Source organism: Marmota marmota, unplaced genomic scaffold (assembly GCF_001458135.2).
Source record: "Marmota marmota marmota unplaced genomic scaffold, marMar, whole genome shotgun sequence".
Taxonomy (NCBI): domain Eukaryota; kingdom Metazoa; phylum Chordata; class Mammalia; order Rodentia; family Sciuridae; genus Marmota; species Marmota marmota.
Window position 1 is genome coordinate 20,721,879 of NW_026000221.1, and position 17,644 is coordinate 20,739,522.

At 54.0% G+C, this 17,644-nt stretch overlaps 1 protein-coding gene across 1 annotated transcript in view; it reads right to left on the minus strand.

The window, feature by feature from the left end:
• Positions 1-14,790, minus strand: part of Katnb1 (katanin regulatory subunit B1) — a 19,716-nt gene extending 4,926 nt beyond the window's left edge. Inside the window, exons 1-7 of the mRNA XM_015488665.2 lie at positions 14,643-14,790; positions 13,286-13,587; positions 8,989-9,119; positions 5,949-6,066; positions 1,104-1,204; positions 754-795; positions 172-255 (exon numbers count right to left, since the gene is read on the minus strand). Coding sequence (XP_015344151.1) covers positions 172-255; positions 754-795; positions 1,104-1,204; positions 5,949-6,066; positions 8,989-9,119; positions 13,286-13,325 — 516 coding nt within the window. The 5' untranslated portion in view covers positions 13,326-13,587; positions 14,643-14,790. The remainder of the gene's footprint in view (positions 1-171; positions 256-753; positions 796-1,103; positions 1,205-5,948; positions 6,067-8,988; positions 9,120-13,285; positions 13,588-14,642) is intronic.
• Positions 14,791-17,644: the final 2,854 nt, after the last annotated feature.

The window sequence follows — 17,644 nt, forward strand, 5'->3', positions numbered from 1 at the left end:
GTGGGGGTCAGGGGCAGGACGGACACCTGGCTGCCTGCTCTCCCTCTAATTCAGCCACTGCTGACTCTGCCCAGGCTCAGGGCATGGGACACTACCGGGAGGGTGGCGGGGTCAGCCTGAGTATGACCAGCAGACCCAGGCTCCCGCCCCTGGGCCCAGACTGGGAGCTACCTTCACTGTGTGGTCGTCCGCGGCCGATGCCAACCACTTCCCATCAGGGCTGAACCGCAGACAGCGCACGGCCTGGCTGTGCCCCTGCAGAGACAGCACGAGGCTCGCGGGAAGGCCTGGCCCCGCAGGCCCCTCGCCCACCCCTCCAGCCCTGCCCCCACAGGGCCTTCCCAGGGAACAGGCATAGAGGGACAGCAAGCCACAGTCAGATGTCTCCACATGTCACATGGACTCACAGCCAGCAAGACGCCAGGAAGTCAAGATCGTGGACTCTTTCAGAGATTAAATGCCTTAAAGGCTCTGAAAACCCCCCAAAATAACTGCTGGTTGAATACAGGGCTGCCGGGCTCATATGGCCAGGAGCCCCTTCAGCTAATGCCATGCCACCTGCCTGCGGTGGCACAGCACAGAGCAGCCTGGCACTGTGACTCCGCTCACATCAGGGTAGAGCCACCCGTGGCTCACCTGCACCCGAGACCCACACTCCACGTTCCCACCCACAGCTGGCAGTTCCCCAGACCCCCAGGATCTGGGGCCACACCACACTCCCCACACCATGGTACCAGAGGACACCGGCCTTACCCTGTACCGGAAGACACAGCCTTTCCTCCTGATGTCCCAGAGCTGTGGGGGAGAAGGGCAGAGGGGCAGTGTCAGGAGAGGTCAGGACTGGTCCCAGAGCCTGAGCCAGAGGGCAGCATACAGCCCTGAGCAAAGGGGACTCTGCACCTCCAGGTTGTGACAGCCACTAACGCAGGCAGAAGCTCACTCAGGCTGGGCGCTCTGAGCCCACGAGTCTGGAAAGCACCGCCCGTCCCCTTCCCAGGAGGTGTGGGTGCTGCTCAGGACATCCCCAGAACAAGGTGGAAGCCCACCCTCAGGCAGCTCAGCCACAGCCAGCCAGCGCGGGACTCGGCGGAGCAGCGTCTCACCTTGATATTCGTGTCTTGGGAACCCGAGGCGACGAACTCGCCATAAGGGTGGAAATCCAGGCTGCAGATGTTGGCTTTGTGTCCCATAAGTGTGCGCAGAACTAACACCAAGAGAGAGCAGAGGCCAGGCGCAAGGCCGAGTCAGCAGCACACTTCTCAGAACCAACCACAGAAAGCCACAGCCCCGCCACCCTGACCACTAATTCCCTCCTGTCTCGAGAGATGGCAGCCACCTCTGTCACTGCTTAACTCCCCAGCAAACCTGCCACAGTGCTCAGCGCCCAGCTTGTCCCAGCATGCCCACGAGAGAATCTCGAGGCAGCAGAGCCAGACCTGCGCTCAGCCCAGGCTCCTGGCTGTGAAGCCCACTGGGCAAGTGACCTGCCCATGGCAGTGCCAAGGGGACACTAGCTGGCGGTGCAGCTGCGGGGAAGTGGCTTAAAGATAGAAACCCAGGAAGGCTTCTTGGGGGTGGTATCTGAAGAGGTGTCAGTGCGTGGAGGAGGGGCACTGGTAGGTGGAGGGGGAGGGCTCATCTCGGGCTCTCAATGGCCCTCTAGGGTAATGCTTATCCACGGGAATTTTTTTTTTGGCAGAGGGTACTGGGGATTGAACCCGGCACTCAGCCACTGAGCCACATCCCAGCCCTATTTTGTATTTTGAGACAGGGTCTCACTGAGTGGCTTAGTGTGTTGCCACTCCTGAGGCTGGCTTTGAACTCACGATCCTCCTGCCTCAGCCTCCGGAGCTTCTGGGATTACAGGCGGGCGCCACCACACCCAGCAATCCATGGGATCTTGAGAGTAGCCATGAGGTCAAATGAAGGGGCTGAGAGAACAAAGAGCGGCCACAGCTAAGGACACCACTGAGCACCTCTGCTGCCCAGGAGCCACGCCCCCATCCTTTAAGGTTTGGCAGGCAGTTCCACGGCCCGGCCAGGGCCTACTGGCATCTAACCACGTTACTGTCTCGGGGTTTTCTCTGGTACCACGCAAAGCTGTCATGTCTTGCTTTTTGAGACTTATACTTCCACTGTCTAGAGAAAACTGATCAGCCCAAGAGTACTGGGGCCGTGGGGTATGGGAGTCCAGCCATCTGAGGCTTGGGCCAGAGTGAAACTGGGTGCCTAGTGAAGTAGCGAGTCCTCTGTTGTGGGAAGTGTTCAGGACTTCAGATAGAATACTTTAGGGACAGAAGCAATGAGACCCAAGTGCTGGGAGAACTGAACGAACTGTTGATCTTCTTCGTCATTTACGTCCGGCTGTGAGCAGGGGAATCAGACCAAACAGATTCTTCCTGGCGTGGCTCGTCTGCCCTGTGACCTGGACACACACTCACCCCCGGAGCCTTGCATTGAGTTGTCAGAACTGAGTAAGAAAATCATTGCAAATGCTCAGCATGGACCTGACTCGTGCCAAGAGCTCAGTAAATGCCAGTTGTAATTATTCCTCCTCTGTTTCTTCCTTGCCTTCATCCCCTTCTGTCTGTCCCCCCAGCTAGCGGTGAAGCCCACTGGGCAAGCAACCTGCCCGAGACGGTGCCGAGGAGACACTAGCTGACGGTACAGCTGCAGGGAAGTCACAGAGACCTCTCCTCCTGAGGTCCTGGAGCATGTGTCCTGCTCCTCTCCTCTGGCATAGTGACAAGGCACTACCCAGGGCTGTCACTGTCATCTGGGCGCCTCCCCTGTTCATCTACTGAGCTCTTTGGTGCTCAGCAGACGGACGTGGCCCTGTCCAGGCACTGGGTCTTTGTGGCCAAGCCAGGAGGCGTGAGGGTGCAGTGGCCCGCCTGAGGCAGGCATCTCTTGAGCAGCGACCTTCACTGTGAACTTCGCCACAGCTGCTAGCAGAGGGCAGGCACGGCTGAGAGCAGAATGAGAGGGAGCTGCTGTCCTCACCACCTTGGGCACACAGTCCACTGCTCCACCTGGCCTAAGTGTCCTCTGTAGCAGGCCATGACAGGCACAGGATCTGGGACTACGCTTCCTTCCCACCTGGGGAGTGTGACAGGCAGCTGGCAGGTCTCCAGGGAGACACCCGCCGCGCTGTGCCCTGAGCTGCGCCCCTCCTGGCTCTCCGCGTCTTGTGCTGCGTGGGCTCCCATTGCCTTGCAGGCTAACGAGGCCTCGGCCTGCCAGTCTCCAGCCCACCAGCGACTCACTTCACCTCCCACAGCAAAGACCCCGAGGTCCTGTCCCGCCCTGCGTGGGCCAGCTTCATGAGGTACACACAGCCTCCTGGGGGACCCGCGCTGACCCGCCCGTGCCCTTGGCTGCCAGTGGAAGGCTGGCAGGACCACATTCTTCTGGCATGACTTCTGCCCTTGCTCGTCTATCCTGGGAGATGCCCAGCTTCGGCCGCAGGATCCGGGAACTCTAGAGTCTGGGGCAAGCTTCTGAGAATTCCCAACTCGAGGCAGCCGCTGGCAGAGCAGGGAGCACTGGGCCAGGAGTCCTGCCACCAGGGTTCAAGTCCCAGGTCCTGCCACCTGTAGCCACGGGGATTTTACCAAGCTCAGTCCCCTCCCTGAACCCCAGTTTGCCTATCTGTAAAGTCAGGGGACCCTGTCAACATGGCTCTGCATCAGAATCACCTGGAAGCTCAATACAGCCAGACTTGGGGTCCACCCCACTACCAAATCAGAACCTGGGGTGGGGGACAGCCATGTGCCCATGGCTCCTCATGCAGCAGGAACCCAGCGCCCTGGAATCCAGAGGCCTTCAGCTTCCAGTCCTTGGTCACTTCGTGGAATTGCTCACATTTCTCTGATGAGAGGAAGAGCAGAGCCGAGGAAGTCTGGCCCCTGCTCTTCAGTGGCCTGTGTACGGCTGGTGGCGTCCTCTGGGATTCGGGTCTTTGCAGAGGCTGCCCGGGATGCCGGCTTCTGACCCAGCCGGCTGCCTTCTCAGGTAGAGCCCAGCGTCCTAGATGAGCTCTCTCAGCCTGCTCAAGTCCAGCAAGGCCCACATACTATATGGTGTGGCCAGGAGGGGACCCTACGCTGAGACACACAGTGGGCAGCCATCTAGCATCAGAGGGTTCTTAGGACCATGTTGCTCTTCAATAGACCATCACTGTGGAGGCCCAGGGCGCCATCTTTCCCGAGGACTACTGACACAAAGAGAGCACTGTTCTCAAGCACAGGGGACCTCGCTGCTGGGCACATGTGGCCAATGGCTGCTGTCCTGCAGATGCAGAGCATGTGTAAAAGAAGGCTCGGAAGAAGCCCCCAAGGCTCATCAGCCAGGCATGAGGGCCTCTCTGGAAAAGGCAGCCTTGGCACAGTCCCCACCCTCCTGAGCTGCAATGGTGGCCTCCTGCCCAGCACGCCCAAAGGTCCCAGCCAGAGCGGCCGAGCAGAGGTAGCAAATGGGCTCTATTGGTCTCACGGTGCTGGCCGCGCGGCGTGCCACACAATAGGGTGACTTAGCTGTCAACGGTGAAGAGCGCATGGGCTCTATCCGGATTCCCAGACCCTCCTGACTCGTCCGTGGGGCTGGCAGCTGCGTCACTTTGCTGCACCCCAGCAGCTGCAGGCCTGGGACAGCCCTGCTGAGGGCAGGCGAGACTCCTGGAGGCCCAGGACCGAGGGCGTGCACCTCCAGACAGAAAGGACCAGGGGACCCTCAGGGATGAAAACCAACCCATATCTGTGTTCCTTACTGCGAAACCTCACAAAGCTGGGGCACAGATCCTATAAGCTCAGGGCAGGGGACAGTGGGAGGGGAAAGGTCCCACATGAAGGATCCTGCAGAGGGACAGCACTGGAACCCCAGAGCCAGGGGAGCTGGACCCTCACCATCCTGAGGGCAAATATGTCTTGGGACCCAGGGTAGCAGACAAAGACAAGGAAGCCCAGGTGACAGAAGGGCTGCAGGTCCACTGTTCCCGTGTCACTAGGACCTGGGAACAGAACTCTGAGAAGGGACAGCTGGATTATGGGATGCGCATGAGGCAAACAGGAGGAGCTTTACTTTACTGGGACAGAATTTGAAATGAAGAAAACATACAGATGAAAAAAGAACAATGTTCAATTCCAAGGGGATAAATCGGTTGTGAGTACCATTTCCCAGGCCCTTGCAACATGGCCCTGTTTAAACAGTGACACTGTGGGTGGGTGGGGAATGTGAGAGGGTCAGGGGTCACTGTGAGAGGCATCTTCATCTTCCACAGTAGGAGGATAATATTTTATGTGTATTTTCTTTTTCTCTGTGGTACTGGGGAGCAAACCCAGGGGTGCTCTATCACTGAACCATATCCTCCTTTTTTAAAATTTTAAGTCAGGGTCTTGCTAAGTTGCTGAGGCTGGCCTCAAACTTGCAATCCTCCTGACTCAGCCTCTAGAGTCACAAGGAGTATAGGCATGTGCCACCATGCCCAGCTTATGGACATATTTGTTTTGGCTTTTTAAACTACATATTACTTTTATCCAGATGAAAAATAAACTCAAAAAACACAAGCAAGCAGATCTGGCTGCTCCAGGCCCACGTCCCCATGGGAACCGTGAGCTGGGGCTAAGTGGGGGCTGCCCCACGGAGATGTGCGCCGCACAGCCTCCCACCACCCAGGAGTCCTGTGCGGGCCCCTGAGGACACTGATCACTCCAGGTTCTGAGTCCACCCCAATGCGCACCTGCCTATCCACACAGCTACCCATCCAGACAGTCCATGGGCACCTCCCGTGCCAACTGCTCAGGGGGCAGCAGCGCACGTTGCTCCAGGCTAAGGGGGCTGGGTGGGCACCACGCCATCTGGTCAGTGCCCCAGGAGGGAAGCGTGCACCTGCCTCCGAGCCGGAAGCTGTGCGCAAACCTGTGCACAGGGAAGTTAAGTCTGAGGCCTACTTTTGGCAGCTTCCAGGTCCCACACACGAATGGAGCCCGACTGGGAGCCAGCCACGATGAGCTCCTCGGGGGTGTTGAGGCGGACACTCTCCACTGGGGACGTGTGGCCTGTCAGGCTCTGTGGGGAGAGAGTGGCAACTTCAATGCGTTGTGGGGACACCCCCAGATTTTGCCCCAAACTCAGGGTCCCTGGGAAAGGCTTTGGCAAGAGGTGGCTGGTGTAGGGAGGCTGCTGGGACCACACCCAAGCCCTCCTGCAGACCCCCTCCGTATGGCCACTTGCCCCCGCACAAACCCCAGTCACCCTCCAGCCCCTTCCCAGGCATGGGTGTCATCAGTAGAAATAGCCCTGAGACCCTCGCAGGGTAGCAGGTGACCATGATAAGGAGATGCCTGCCTTTAGTGGTGAGTCCACTGCTCTCATCTCCCCCTCCTAGGCACAGGTCCCTGTGGGTACCAGACTCCCAAGGGCTGCCTGCCCCAGTGGGAGACCCCACCATGGAACCCAGGGGGCTGGGTGACTCTGTAGGGGGACAAGCAGGTTCTCGTCTACTCAAACCATCAGAGGGGGGCAGGGCCAGGCTGGACACTCAGTAGGAGGTGCCGGCATGTCCAGCTTTCTGGACAGAAGACTGGAACCTCAGTCCATGTGTTTGTCCTTCCCCACCTGCTGGTCCCCACACAGCACAGTGGCAACTCTGTCAGTGTTGGCTAGGACAACAGCCCTGCTGAGGCGGGGGTGGGGGGGACCGCTCCTCAGCATAACTACCCAGAGGCCCAGCGGTTACGAGCAGCTTGTGGACTCAACCAGTCCAGCCCGAGCCTGGGGCACAAACGGGCAAAACCCACCCATATTAGAAATGCACGGTCCCCCTCCAACCAGCAACTGCACCTCGGGAAAGTACTCACCCTCTCCTTGCCCAAGCCCATACAAAACAATGCCAACCCAGGGTACTCAGTGCTGTGGACTGAACACAGGACCTTGCACAGGCCAGGCAAGGGCTCTGCCACCCGCACCACACCCCAGCCCAGCCGTGGATCTCTCTAACGAGACTGGAGACAACACAAATGCCCATCCTAGGAAAGTGGTTAGCTAACTGTGGTCTCCATGATCACCTGCGTGCGCAATGAAAAACTAGTCAGTCATGGAAATGAGTAAGGCAGCCGTTCAAACACGACAGACTAATCGCCATGACCCCTTCAGGTGAAAAACATGGACGACGGTGTACACAGTACGATATCATTTGTGTAAAAAAGCAGGAGCGGGGAACAGATATACATATTTGCTCACTGATGCACAGAATAATTCCAGAAGGCCACAGAAGGTATTTGGAGCCAGGGTTGCCTCCAGGGAAGGGGACGAGGGAGGACGGAAGGAAGACTTCACTATTCACGCTCCATCTTTTGGATGTTGGGCCATATGAGCACATCACATGCTCAAACCTAAACCAAAGTTCACAACAGTGGACCTTCTGCAGAGGGAGCACATGTGTCCATGTCACCAGGACACTGAGAATGCAGCAGGTTGGGACACTGAAAGATCTGGGAGCCTGGTCGAGGATGAGTGACAAAACAGTGACCCAGATGAGGCCAGCTGGAAACCTGAAGGCTGCCCTGGTGCCCAAAAGGTGCCCAAAAGGTGCCCAAGTGGCTCCCCTATTCTTGAAGGCTGGCTACTGTCCCAACCAGCCTAGGTTGCCCTGGGCCTCACTGATTTAACCACCCTGCTCTGGGGGACAAGTGCATGGGTCACTTCCTGTCCCATTTTGATTATTTCCAACTCATGTATATTACTTTGGCAATTCAGGGGAAAAGAAAACCCCAAAATTTCGATTCCATTCTTATTGAACCCCAGTGCACTGGTTGTAGTTCGAGTACATCATAGTTCTTCCCCTAGATGTCACAAAAATGCCTAAATAATTAAGTTTCTACAAATAAATATCAATTCCCTCCATTTTATCTTTATGTTTATTTGGGCAAGAGTCATAAGAATGGTAATTCCCTGTGTTGGCAAGGACGTGGGGGGAAAGTGCAGATTCGTATGCTACCGGTGAGGATGTAAATTGATTTCTGGAGGGCAATTTGGAAACATGTTTTGAAAGCTTTTTAAAAAGTGCACACCCTCAGATTAAATGCAATGATCACAGACGTGCTCAAAGGTTTGGGTAGAAGAGGATGTTCACCACAGTGTGGTTTAGCAGAGCCAAAAATTGGCAACAGCCTCATGATGATAACAGGGTGTGGCTAAGCTAATTACAGCTCATCCCTATAATGGAATACCAGGAAGCCATTAAAAATCATGTTGTAAAAGAATATTTGTTGACATAGGAAAATCCTTATAACATTGTTATTCTTAAAAACCAGGTTATGCAAGAGTAAATAAGATGGTATTCTGGAGACAGAGTTTTATACATTTACATGTATATACATGTATTTGCACGTATGCACACACATGCATGCCCATGTATGTGCATCTCTGAATCTAGAAAGGCACAGACCAAAATATCAACCATGGTGGTCTTTGGAAAATGGAATTGTCTGTAATTAATTTTTGTTTTTCCCTCCTGTATGCTTTCCTGCACTGAATATGGTTGAGTAACTAGGAAAACTGCTATTAAAGAACTAGCTCCCTAAGCAGCTTCAACTGGGTTCCTGCAAATCCTTTTTGAGGACTGAGGCTGGGAATCCATCATTGACGGGTGAGCAGGCTGGCTGGGCTGGTGTACCATGAGCATTTTGGCTCAACCACAGGCCCAGGGCTTATTTAGACTTTGAACACTCTGGAATTCTGCCCCACAGCCAGGTGGCTCCCCTACTCTTGAGGGCTGGCCACTGTCCCAGCCAGCCTAGGTTGCCCTGGGCCTCACTGAGCAGACAGTGGGGGGGCAGCACTGTTAGCCCCACCTGGTCTAGGTTGGGCCCCCAGAAGACAGGCATGCCTTGGGCTTAACAGTGCCTGGAGAGCCACCTGCTGCCCAGCCCCCAACCTTGCCCTTCACAAGTCCCCTCCAGGTGCACGCCCCGACCCACCAAGCCTCACCATGATGCAGTTGGGCTTGTTGATGGACCACAGGTTGACGCGGCAGTCATCCCCGCCTGTGGCCAGCAGCCTCCCGGAAGCTTTGCCCAGCACCAGCGAGGACACATTGCTGGCGTGGGCGACGATCTCCTCTACACAGGAAAGAAAAGGGAGAAGGCAGTCAGGGTCCTAGAGGGGCCATGTGGTGGGGGCCTGCTTGGCCACCAGCTCGGGACCGGAAACCTAGACAACTCCCATGAGTTGTAGGGCCAGCGACAGGGCCGGGTATGGCCTGGGACTGAAAGGATTCTCAATGCCAGTTATTCCTGTCCTATGCATGATTTGTTCTTTTTCTTTTTTCTTTTTTGCACATCAACTGATAATACAGCTAACTACACAATCAGACCTCATTTTTTAAAATATTAGCAAATGAATGTGTGTACTGGACACAGACAGACACTCTTTTCTTGTCACTATGCCCTAAACAATAGAGTATAACAACCACTGACATAGCACTTACCTATCAGGCATTATAAATAATTGAGAGATGATTTAAAGCAAATGGGAGGAAGATCATGGGCTCTATGCAAATAACATGCCATCTTATACAAGGGACTTCAGCATCATTCAGATTTTGGTATTTGCACATAGAGGACCTGGAACCAAGCCTACATGGATACCAAGGGACAAATAAACTCAATTTTTAAGATTAACTTGCTATTTTCAGTTAACTTTGTCTTAAGCAATATGCTCATGATACTTTTTTCATAACAGGAAAAGAACAAAAAAAAAATCACCGTTGAAATAAAAAAATATATATAGGCACTTAGGTGCCACTCACACACAGACCCACCCCAGGACACACTCTCAAAACAACACAAGTCCACTCTAGGCGGGCTGTCCCCAGGTGAGCCCACACAGGGCTGCGCTCAGATTCCATCCTCAGGTGCTGGCTGAGTTCTGCTGGTTGCTACTGTGTGGCTTTAGACAAGTCACTTGTCCTCTGAGGGCTGATCCTTGTCTAATAAACAGGATGACCATAGTACCTGGCCCAGGGGTTGCTGCGGGTTTTCGGGAACGTGTCCCTGAGCTGCTGAGGAGGGAGCTGCTGCACGGTGGGGGGGGGGCTAAGGGCCAGCTGCCCCGGGAGCGGCTACTGGGGCCAGGCAGGCTGGCGAGGGCTCTGTGGGGAGGGCGCAAGAGGCACCAGAGTGGGCTGGGCGGGGTGAGGCTGACCAGACACAGTAGGAGATAAGGCCTGTGGGCAGCCAGCAGGGCCCCTGGCCTGGGTTGTGGGGCCCCAGACCTAATCCTCAGGGGCGGGGGGGGGGCTCATCGGTGCTCTGAAGGGAGCCATGTGGCTGCCTAGGCCTCTGAGCCAGTCCCTCCTGGGAACAAGGAGGAGCAAAGGCAGGCCTCCCCACACAGGCGAGGGAAATCTCCAACATGCCATGGCCCTGAGGGTTGGTTTGGGTGACAGGAGGAAAAGGTCTGTCGTAGCTGGTCTGCAGAGGGCCCTTCCTCTGCCCCAGCTCCGACTCCAGCCTGGCTGGGTGGCTCTGGTGTAGGCGGCTGCAGAGCACAAGCAGGCTGAGAAAGTGGGCCTGGGAAAGCCAGGCAGCCTGACTCAGAAGGGCTGTCCAAGATGCCAGGGGCCCAGGCCACAGGCTTGACCTCACAGATGACACCTCCCCAGGGCCGGAGGTCCCTGCAGGCCCAGACATCAGCTGGGGTACTGGAAACCCACCATGAGGATTCCAGGGAGTTGGCCCTACTTAGCCCTCACACCAACCACAGAGCCTCCTGTTCTCTGAGTACCAGGGACAGAGATGTCTGGGATCGCTGGCCAAGGCACTTATCTATTCCAAAGCTTCTGCCCAGCCCAGCAATAAGGGAACCCATCTTTTCCCTGAGCACTTTGCCCACAAACTTTGAGCCCTGTCCCCTCCTCTGAAGCGATTCCCTATCTATCTACTTTGCCCTCTCCCTGGACCAACTTGAGGCCTCCCTTGGTGTGCCCTGACTCTGATCCTTACCACTGAAACTTCTTGCTGGATCTCAGGAATGCGGTCCCTGGAGATGGCCATTAGTTCATAAACAGAAGCATTTCTGGTCAGCCCTCACCCAGCCCAGTCCATTCTAGGCCTCACACGGGGAGACTGTGGGGAGTGAGAGCCAGGGTTCCTGCCTCAATGCTCCAGTGCAGTCCCAGTCCCAGCATAGGGCACAGGGATGGAAGAGCTGCAGACTCTGGGTAAGAAACGCCTCTTCTCTAGCAGTGTGACCAGGCACTGAGCGCAGCCTAGGGGGATGGCAGGAGGCATGCCCCAGGAACGAGCAGAGGGCACAGGATATGGGCTGAGACTTCCCCTTTGTCTTGGCTTGAAGGCCATCAACCAGCCACAGCCCACACCTGAGTGCCCAATTTTAATGCAGACACATTGCAGTCCTCAGTGTCTAACAGCAGACAGAGTGACAACTGCTCTGCCCTGCAGCACAATCCCACATCACTTTTTCTGAGTGCCACATCCCAGCCCAACAGAACACTTTGTTTTCTGGCCAGATATGCCAAGGACCTGCATCCTAGGTAGACAATGCAAAACTGGGCTTCAACAGGTCCATCTGGCCAAGCACCTCCTGACCCTAGAGTCACACGATCCTGAGTTTTTCAGACAATTTATACCATGGAAAGCACTGTGCACATGAAATTGTCTGCAGATGCCCAACATGCCTGGGCACACTGCCTCCTGCTCCAATACTCTAATGGCTTGACCTTGCCATTCAGAGAAAGCTGTGTCAAAGGGCTGAGGTCCTATGGACACGGGCCTCTGCAGGACTCAATGGCTTCCTCTGGCACCATGTTCTCCCTACTGCTGAGCCACAGCCCATAGTGTCCTTTAGGTCCTTTTAATACACCAACCTTCCTGCTTCGGGGTCTTTGCGTTTGCGGCTCAAGCAGCCTACAGCACCCCCTGCCCCAGTGCCCTTGTCATTCAGGTGACTCAATGCACATGTACTATCTTGGATTTAGATAAGGTCGGAAATGGATGGATGTGGTTATCCAACTCCTGCCTGTTGCTCTCCCGAGGCTGAGCTCCAATTTTACAGTAACCTTTCCATTCTGTCCCCCCACTGGGTCCCCACTGCCTGGCTCTATGCTCAGCAGAGAATAGCTGTTGAAGGGATAGATACACAATCCCAATAAATATGAAATGGCTCTGTCCAAAGTATCCCCATGCTTTGGGGAACCATAAAAGGGTTCTCCCAGAACCATAAAAGTTCTCCACAGAGCTTTGGAGAACATTTAGCACATGCCCAGAGTGTCTCATTTTATAAGTGAGGAGAGTGGGGTCCAGCAAACAGCTTTGCCCAGCACCTTGTGGCTAAAAAGTGGTTTAGCCTTACCCCAGCTCCTGAGAGCAGCCAGGGACAGTGTGCAGCAGAAGATGAGCAGGTGGAACACATCAAATCTATGCCAACAAGTTACAGCTGAGGTAGGACCCATAGAAGAGCCAAGGTGTACAGCAGTTCTCCAGATGTGCTCTAGGGATCTTTGGGATCCTCAAAATCCTTCTAGAGGGTACAAAAGGACAAAACTATCTTCCTAGCTACACTAAGATGGTATTTGTGTTTTGTACTTTCGTTTGCTCACAAGCATGCAGTGGAGTTTTCCAGGAGACACATGACATGATGACATCATCACTCTGTCCATGTCTGATTATACACTCTTGCATTTCAAACTGTCTCTATTAACTTCTAACATGGTGACTATTGACAAGAAAAGCATTTTGGGGTCCTCAATAATTTTTAAAAGTATAAAGGGGTCTTAGATCAAAGAGTTTAGAGCTACTCGTGTAAAGTAATGGTGGGGGTGGGGATGCTCATGTTCGGTTACATTCCAGAGCCCCGTCAGCATCCCTGTGCTCACTCTTACTCCCACCACCTTCCCCCACCCATATCCCAGGATGCTTTCATTAGACCAAGGAAGTTTGACTTGGGAGACATATTCTCATCCCATTCTGCCTGTTGGCCTAGCTGGCAATCCTATGTTCGAAATCTCACTTCAAGCTCACAGCAACTATCCAATGTGGTGTGATCATCGTACAGACAAGAAAAGTAAGCCTTAGGTTAAGTCACCTGTACATTGTCACCACTCAGCAAAGGAGTGCCACAGCCACGATTTACATCTTTGTCTACCTTACAAGACCTGGGAGTCTCTGCCTGTTCCAAGAAAAGACACAGCCGCAGGTTCAGGCTGCCCAGCAAAGAGCAGCTAACAGAATAAACAAAATGATACAGAAAAATGAAAACTACTCACGCAACTTCCAGGCTGTCTTCGTGACCACAGGGGTGGCCATCCTTCAGGGCTGGCACTTAAAGCCCCACCCACAAAATGGATTGTGCCTTCTTCTGGGGTGGGGGTGGATCCCCCCCAGATCCGCCAATCAAGGTGGCAGAGAGTTGACACACATCCAGGTAGAGGGAATGTCTCCTCTCCTGGCCCTGGATGACCTGGTGTCTTTAACTCATCCACAGCAGCAACAGCAGCAGCTTCTGCACATCTATCAGGATCCCAGATCACGGAATATCAGGCATGGGCCATCTCAGCTCAACACTGGGCTGGAATACAAACCGAAGTAAGGGTGTGATAGGAAACATTTGGGAAGAGCTGCAGCCCCCTGGATCACCAAGGCCACTTGATAAAAACTGACCTGCACCAAAGCAAACCAGAATCAGGAGCTGCACTGCAAATTGTTGTTGAGGATTTGTAGAAGGGGCACCTCAGGCAAGGCCACTTAGAGCACAGGGAGAAAGGCCCTCCCAGAAGCTGTGATAATGGGCAGCAGCTCTGCTACAGGACTGCTGGCTGCCTGAAGTGCAGCAGCTGCAGTGGGGCGGGAGAATACCACGTGTCTAAATTTCTGGGAATCACTGTTTTCACCTGACATATAGGATGGAGGGTGGAGTCAGAGGCTAAGCTTAGGGGCCCAGGAGAGGCACCCCAGAGGCTGCCATTGACAAGGTCCTCTCTAGGAATAATCCCAAAAAGGAGATTGAGGGTCCAATCCCCCAGCTCCTGGTAAGGGAACCTCTCCTGACCACTGAAATCCCCCAAGGGCAGAGCTGGAAAGTAGGCCTCCATCTGAGCGTCAGAGGAATGACTCCTCAACTCTAAAAAGCCACCTCACGGAGCCTCCCACCCGCCTCCCACAGCGGCTTCGCCTCTTTCCCATGAACCCTCTCCCTTGTGTTCCCTTTCTCCTGCCTCCTGTGTCTCCCATTCGAGCACATCTTACCTCCTGAACTCCCTAATTTTGTCCCCACCTCACCAGATCCACTTTACTTCCCTTGCTCCGCTGCCACCAGCGCCGCCCATTCATTCGCTCTTAGGCTTCATGTGCCCCTACTCATTACCCATCCTCCTTCAGACCCCCAACTCTGCTTCCGGCCTCCCTAGCTTTCTCCCTCCGGCCTCCCAGCTGGTCCCGTTCGTCCCAAGGTTGGGGCTGGTCCATCGGGTTCGCCTGATCCTCCCACCCCTCTCGGCTTGCGGGGCACCGGCTGTAGGATCCCCCGCCCTGAGCCCTCTGCCAGCAGTTCGACCGGCCCTGCCGGGCTCGGCCCTGCCTAGGGCCCATCTTGCCCTCGCCTCCGCGCTCCCTTGCCCACTTTACCTGCAGCAGCGGCTCCCGAGGCCGAGGCTCTGCTCCAGGCGCGACCCCCACTTGCCTCCATCCCCTAGCCTGATTGGCCGCTGCTTGACAACCGACCCTCACAACAAAACCTCCGGCCCAGAGCCCCGCCCACCCCGCCTCCCACACCAATCATCCGCCGCGGACGCTCCGCCTTCTACCAAGTTTGCCCAATGGAAGCAGGCGCTTCTGCCGCTTTTCTTAGGTACCCGCCCCCTTTTCCTGAATCGGACTAATCACGAGGAGGGAGGGTTCAAGAGACGCCTTTGGTCTCTACTATACCAACGCGGGCTGCCATTTTCTTTGACCCGCCTTCGCTTCACGTTTTCCCTTTCCTCTTCTTCCTCCAACCTAGGTTGCGTTTGAAAACTTTGCGAGTCGCCCCCAATGGCGGTCGCTCCAATCCCTTTAGCAACCGTCCTGGATAGACCAATCAGCATCCACATTATTGGAAAAAAAACAATCCCGAGGTAGCCAATGGGAAGGGAACTTGGAGAGTAGCCTGAAGCCGTGGACCCTTCCATCTTGGAACCGGGCGAAGCCAGCGGAGGACTTAGTCAGCATTTTGCCAGTTGTTCTCCTCCATGCATTTCCCTGCGGGCAGTGCCGCAGTGATCTGAGGACTTTGCGTCTTTGATCCAAACGGCGCCCTGAGTTCCCCGGGAGAAACTTGGGGCGAAACAGAGCTAGATTCCCGGTCCGAGTCAGGCGCGGAGCCCGGGAGTGCGGGCCCCTCAGCCTGAGCCCCGGGCCGGTGGATGAATGGGCAACAGCAGCAGCAGCAGCCTTTTGTCCATGCGGGACATCGAGCGGGATGCCCTCAGGGAAAGGCCTTAACTACCGAGTGCCTGAAGACCCTAGAACCGCCCCGTTATCCTCCACGCAGCACCTACGGTCGGGACAGCTTGGCCACAACCCCAAGGGGTAGGAATTACCCGTTTACAGAAGCGGAAACTGAGGCCCAGGTTAAGGTGCTTATAAAAGACCACGCAGCCGAAAAGAATGGCCCCAAGGCGCGAATCCTCGTTGTTAAAGTCAAAGCCTGGGAGATCCCCCCTGTACAGGACCCCCTCTGCCAGCGCAGGAAGCTGAGTCCACCCGCCATCACGTGGTACTTTTGGGAAGCTGATCCGGAGGGGAGTTTGGGGATTTTTAAGAGAGGGCTGGATTAGGAGAATAACAGCGAATGAAAGTGTACCGCCTGCACTCCCCTGCTTTACTTTGTACCGGACATTGCACCCAGCCCCTTTTATTTTTTGAGACAGGGTTTCGCTAAGTTGCTGAGGGTCTATGTAAATTGCTGAGGCTGACCTAGAAATTACGATCCTCCTGCTTCAAGCCTCTGGGGTCGCTGGGATTGCAGGTGTGCACCAGCACCACTTCCCGCTTTTTAATACCAAAAAAATAAAAATAAAAATAAATAACTTTTTTTTTTTGTACCGGGGATTAAACCCAGGGTAACCACGGAACCACATCCCAGCCCTTTTTTAATATTTTATTTAGAGATGGGGTCTCCCTGAGTTGCTTAGAGCCTCCCTAAGTTGCTGAGGCAGACTTTGAACTCAGGATCCTCCTGCCTCGGCGTCCCCAGCCGCTGGGATTACCGGCATGTGCCACTGTGCCCGGCAAACTTAATAGTAACTTTGAAAAATCATTTTTCATAGAGAAAACTTGAAAATATAGCACATGATACTCACCATGTACATTGCGACACTTGTTAACATCTTGCCATATTTGCTTTGTGTATTTTTTCCTGGACCCGTTGGAAATTGTAAATATTGTGACATTTCAATCCTGACACTTAGAATACTGAGCCACCATGTGGGTCTTTAAAATCGGGCTGTTATTTTAACCTAACCATTGTTATCACCACCCCTAAGAAAATTAATTCTCTGACAGCCAGTCCATACTTGATGCCCTCAGTTATCCCTCAAATATATTTAAAACCTTTTTTCTTTTCTGTCGGAACCAGGCTGGGGGTGTAGCTCTTTCCTAGAGCCCCCATCTAGCAGAACTGTCTACAGCACTGAAAAAAAAAAAAAATCTTAACCAGGAACCAATCAAGATTCATTACACTTGGCTCTTTTTAAATTCATCCTGTTTCCATCCCCCAATCTTTAATTTGTTTTAATGACATTAATCTCTTGAAATTAAGCCCTTTCCTGATATGTGACCCCATGTATTGGATTTGTTGTCTGTTTCCTTCAACTGCCACTTACATTGTCCCTCCTCCCCAAATTTCTTGTGAACTGGAAGTTAGTTCTAAACTAACAGATTCATGCCAAGCATTTAAAGACATTTTTTTTTTTTTTTACAGTACACATACCCCAAAGCACGTGTTATAAGGTCAGTGAGGTTTTGCAGACTGAGAATCCCCTGGTGGAGAGCCCACCTCCCACTAGGCCCCGCCCCTTAAGGCTTCCATCACCTCCCAAGAGCGCCACCCTGCGGACCAAGGCGTAACGCATGGCCTTTAGGTCCTATCAAGATCCAAGATACCGCAGCCCCGTTGAGTGGATGCTACCGGAGGGATTGTTGCGCCATGATTTAGCTTTAGTAGGTAATGCCAAATGGTTTTCCAAAAGTGGTCGGACTGATTGACACTTCACTAGGAAAGGTGTTTATATGAGAGTCCGTCCAGTGCTTCTCATGCCACCAACACTCAGCCCATGCTGGTGGGTGTGTAGTGGCGTTTCACTTTCCTGTTGACTAATGAGTTTTAAAACATTTTCGTGTATGTGTGTGTGTGTGTGTGTGTGTGTGTGTATTGGCCATTTTTTAAGCTCTCCTAGTGAGTGCTTGCTATGTGCCACTCCCAGCCCTCTGCTCTGTAGGTCTTATTTAAAGCAACAGTGACCCCCGTTTCACAGACGGGTAAATGGTGAGACGAGGAACTGGAATCCTTTGCACTCTAATGTCGAGTCCCCGGGCTCTTGGTTCTTGGGCACGGGACTTGGTCTTGCCATTCCCACTTTGTAAGCAGG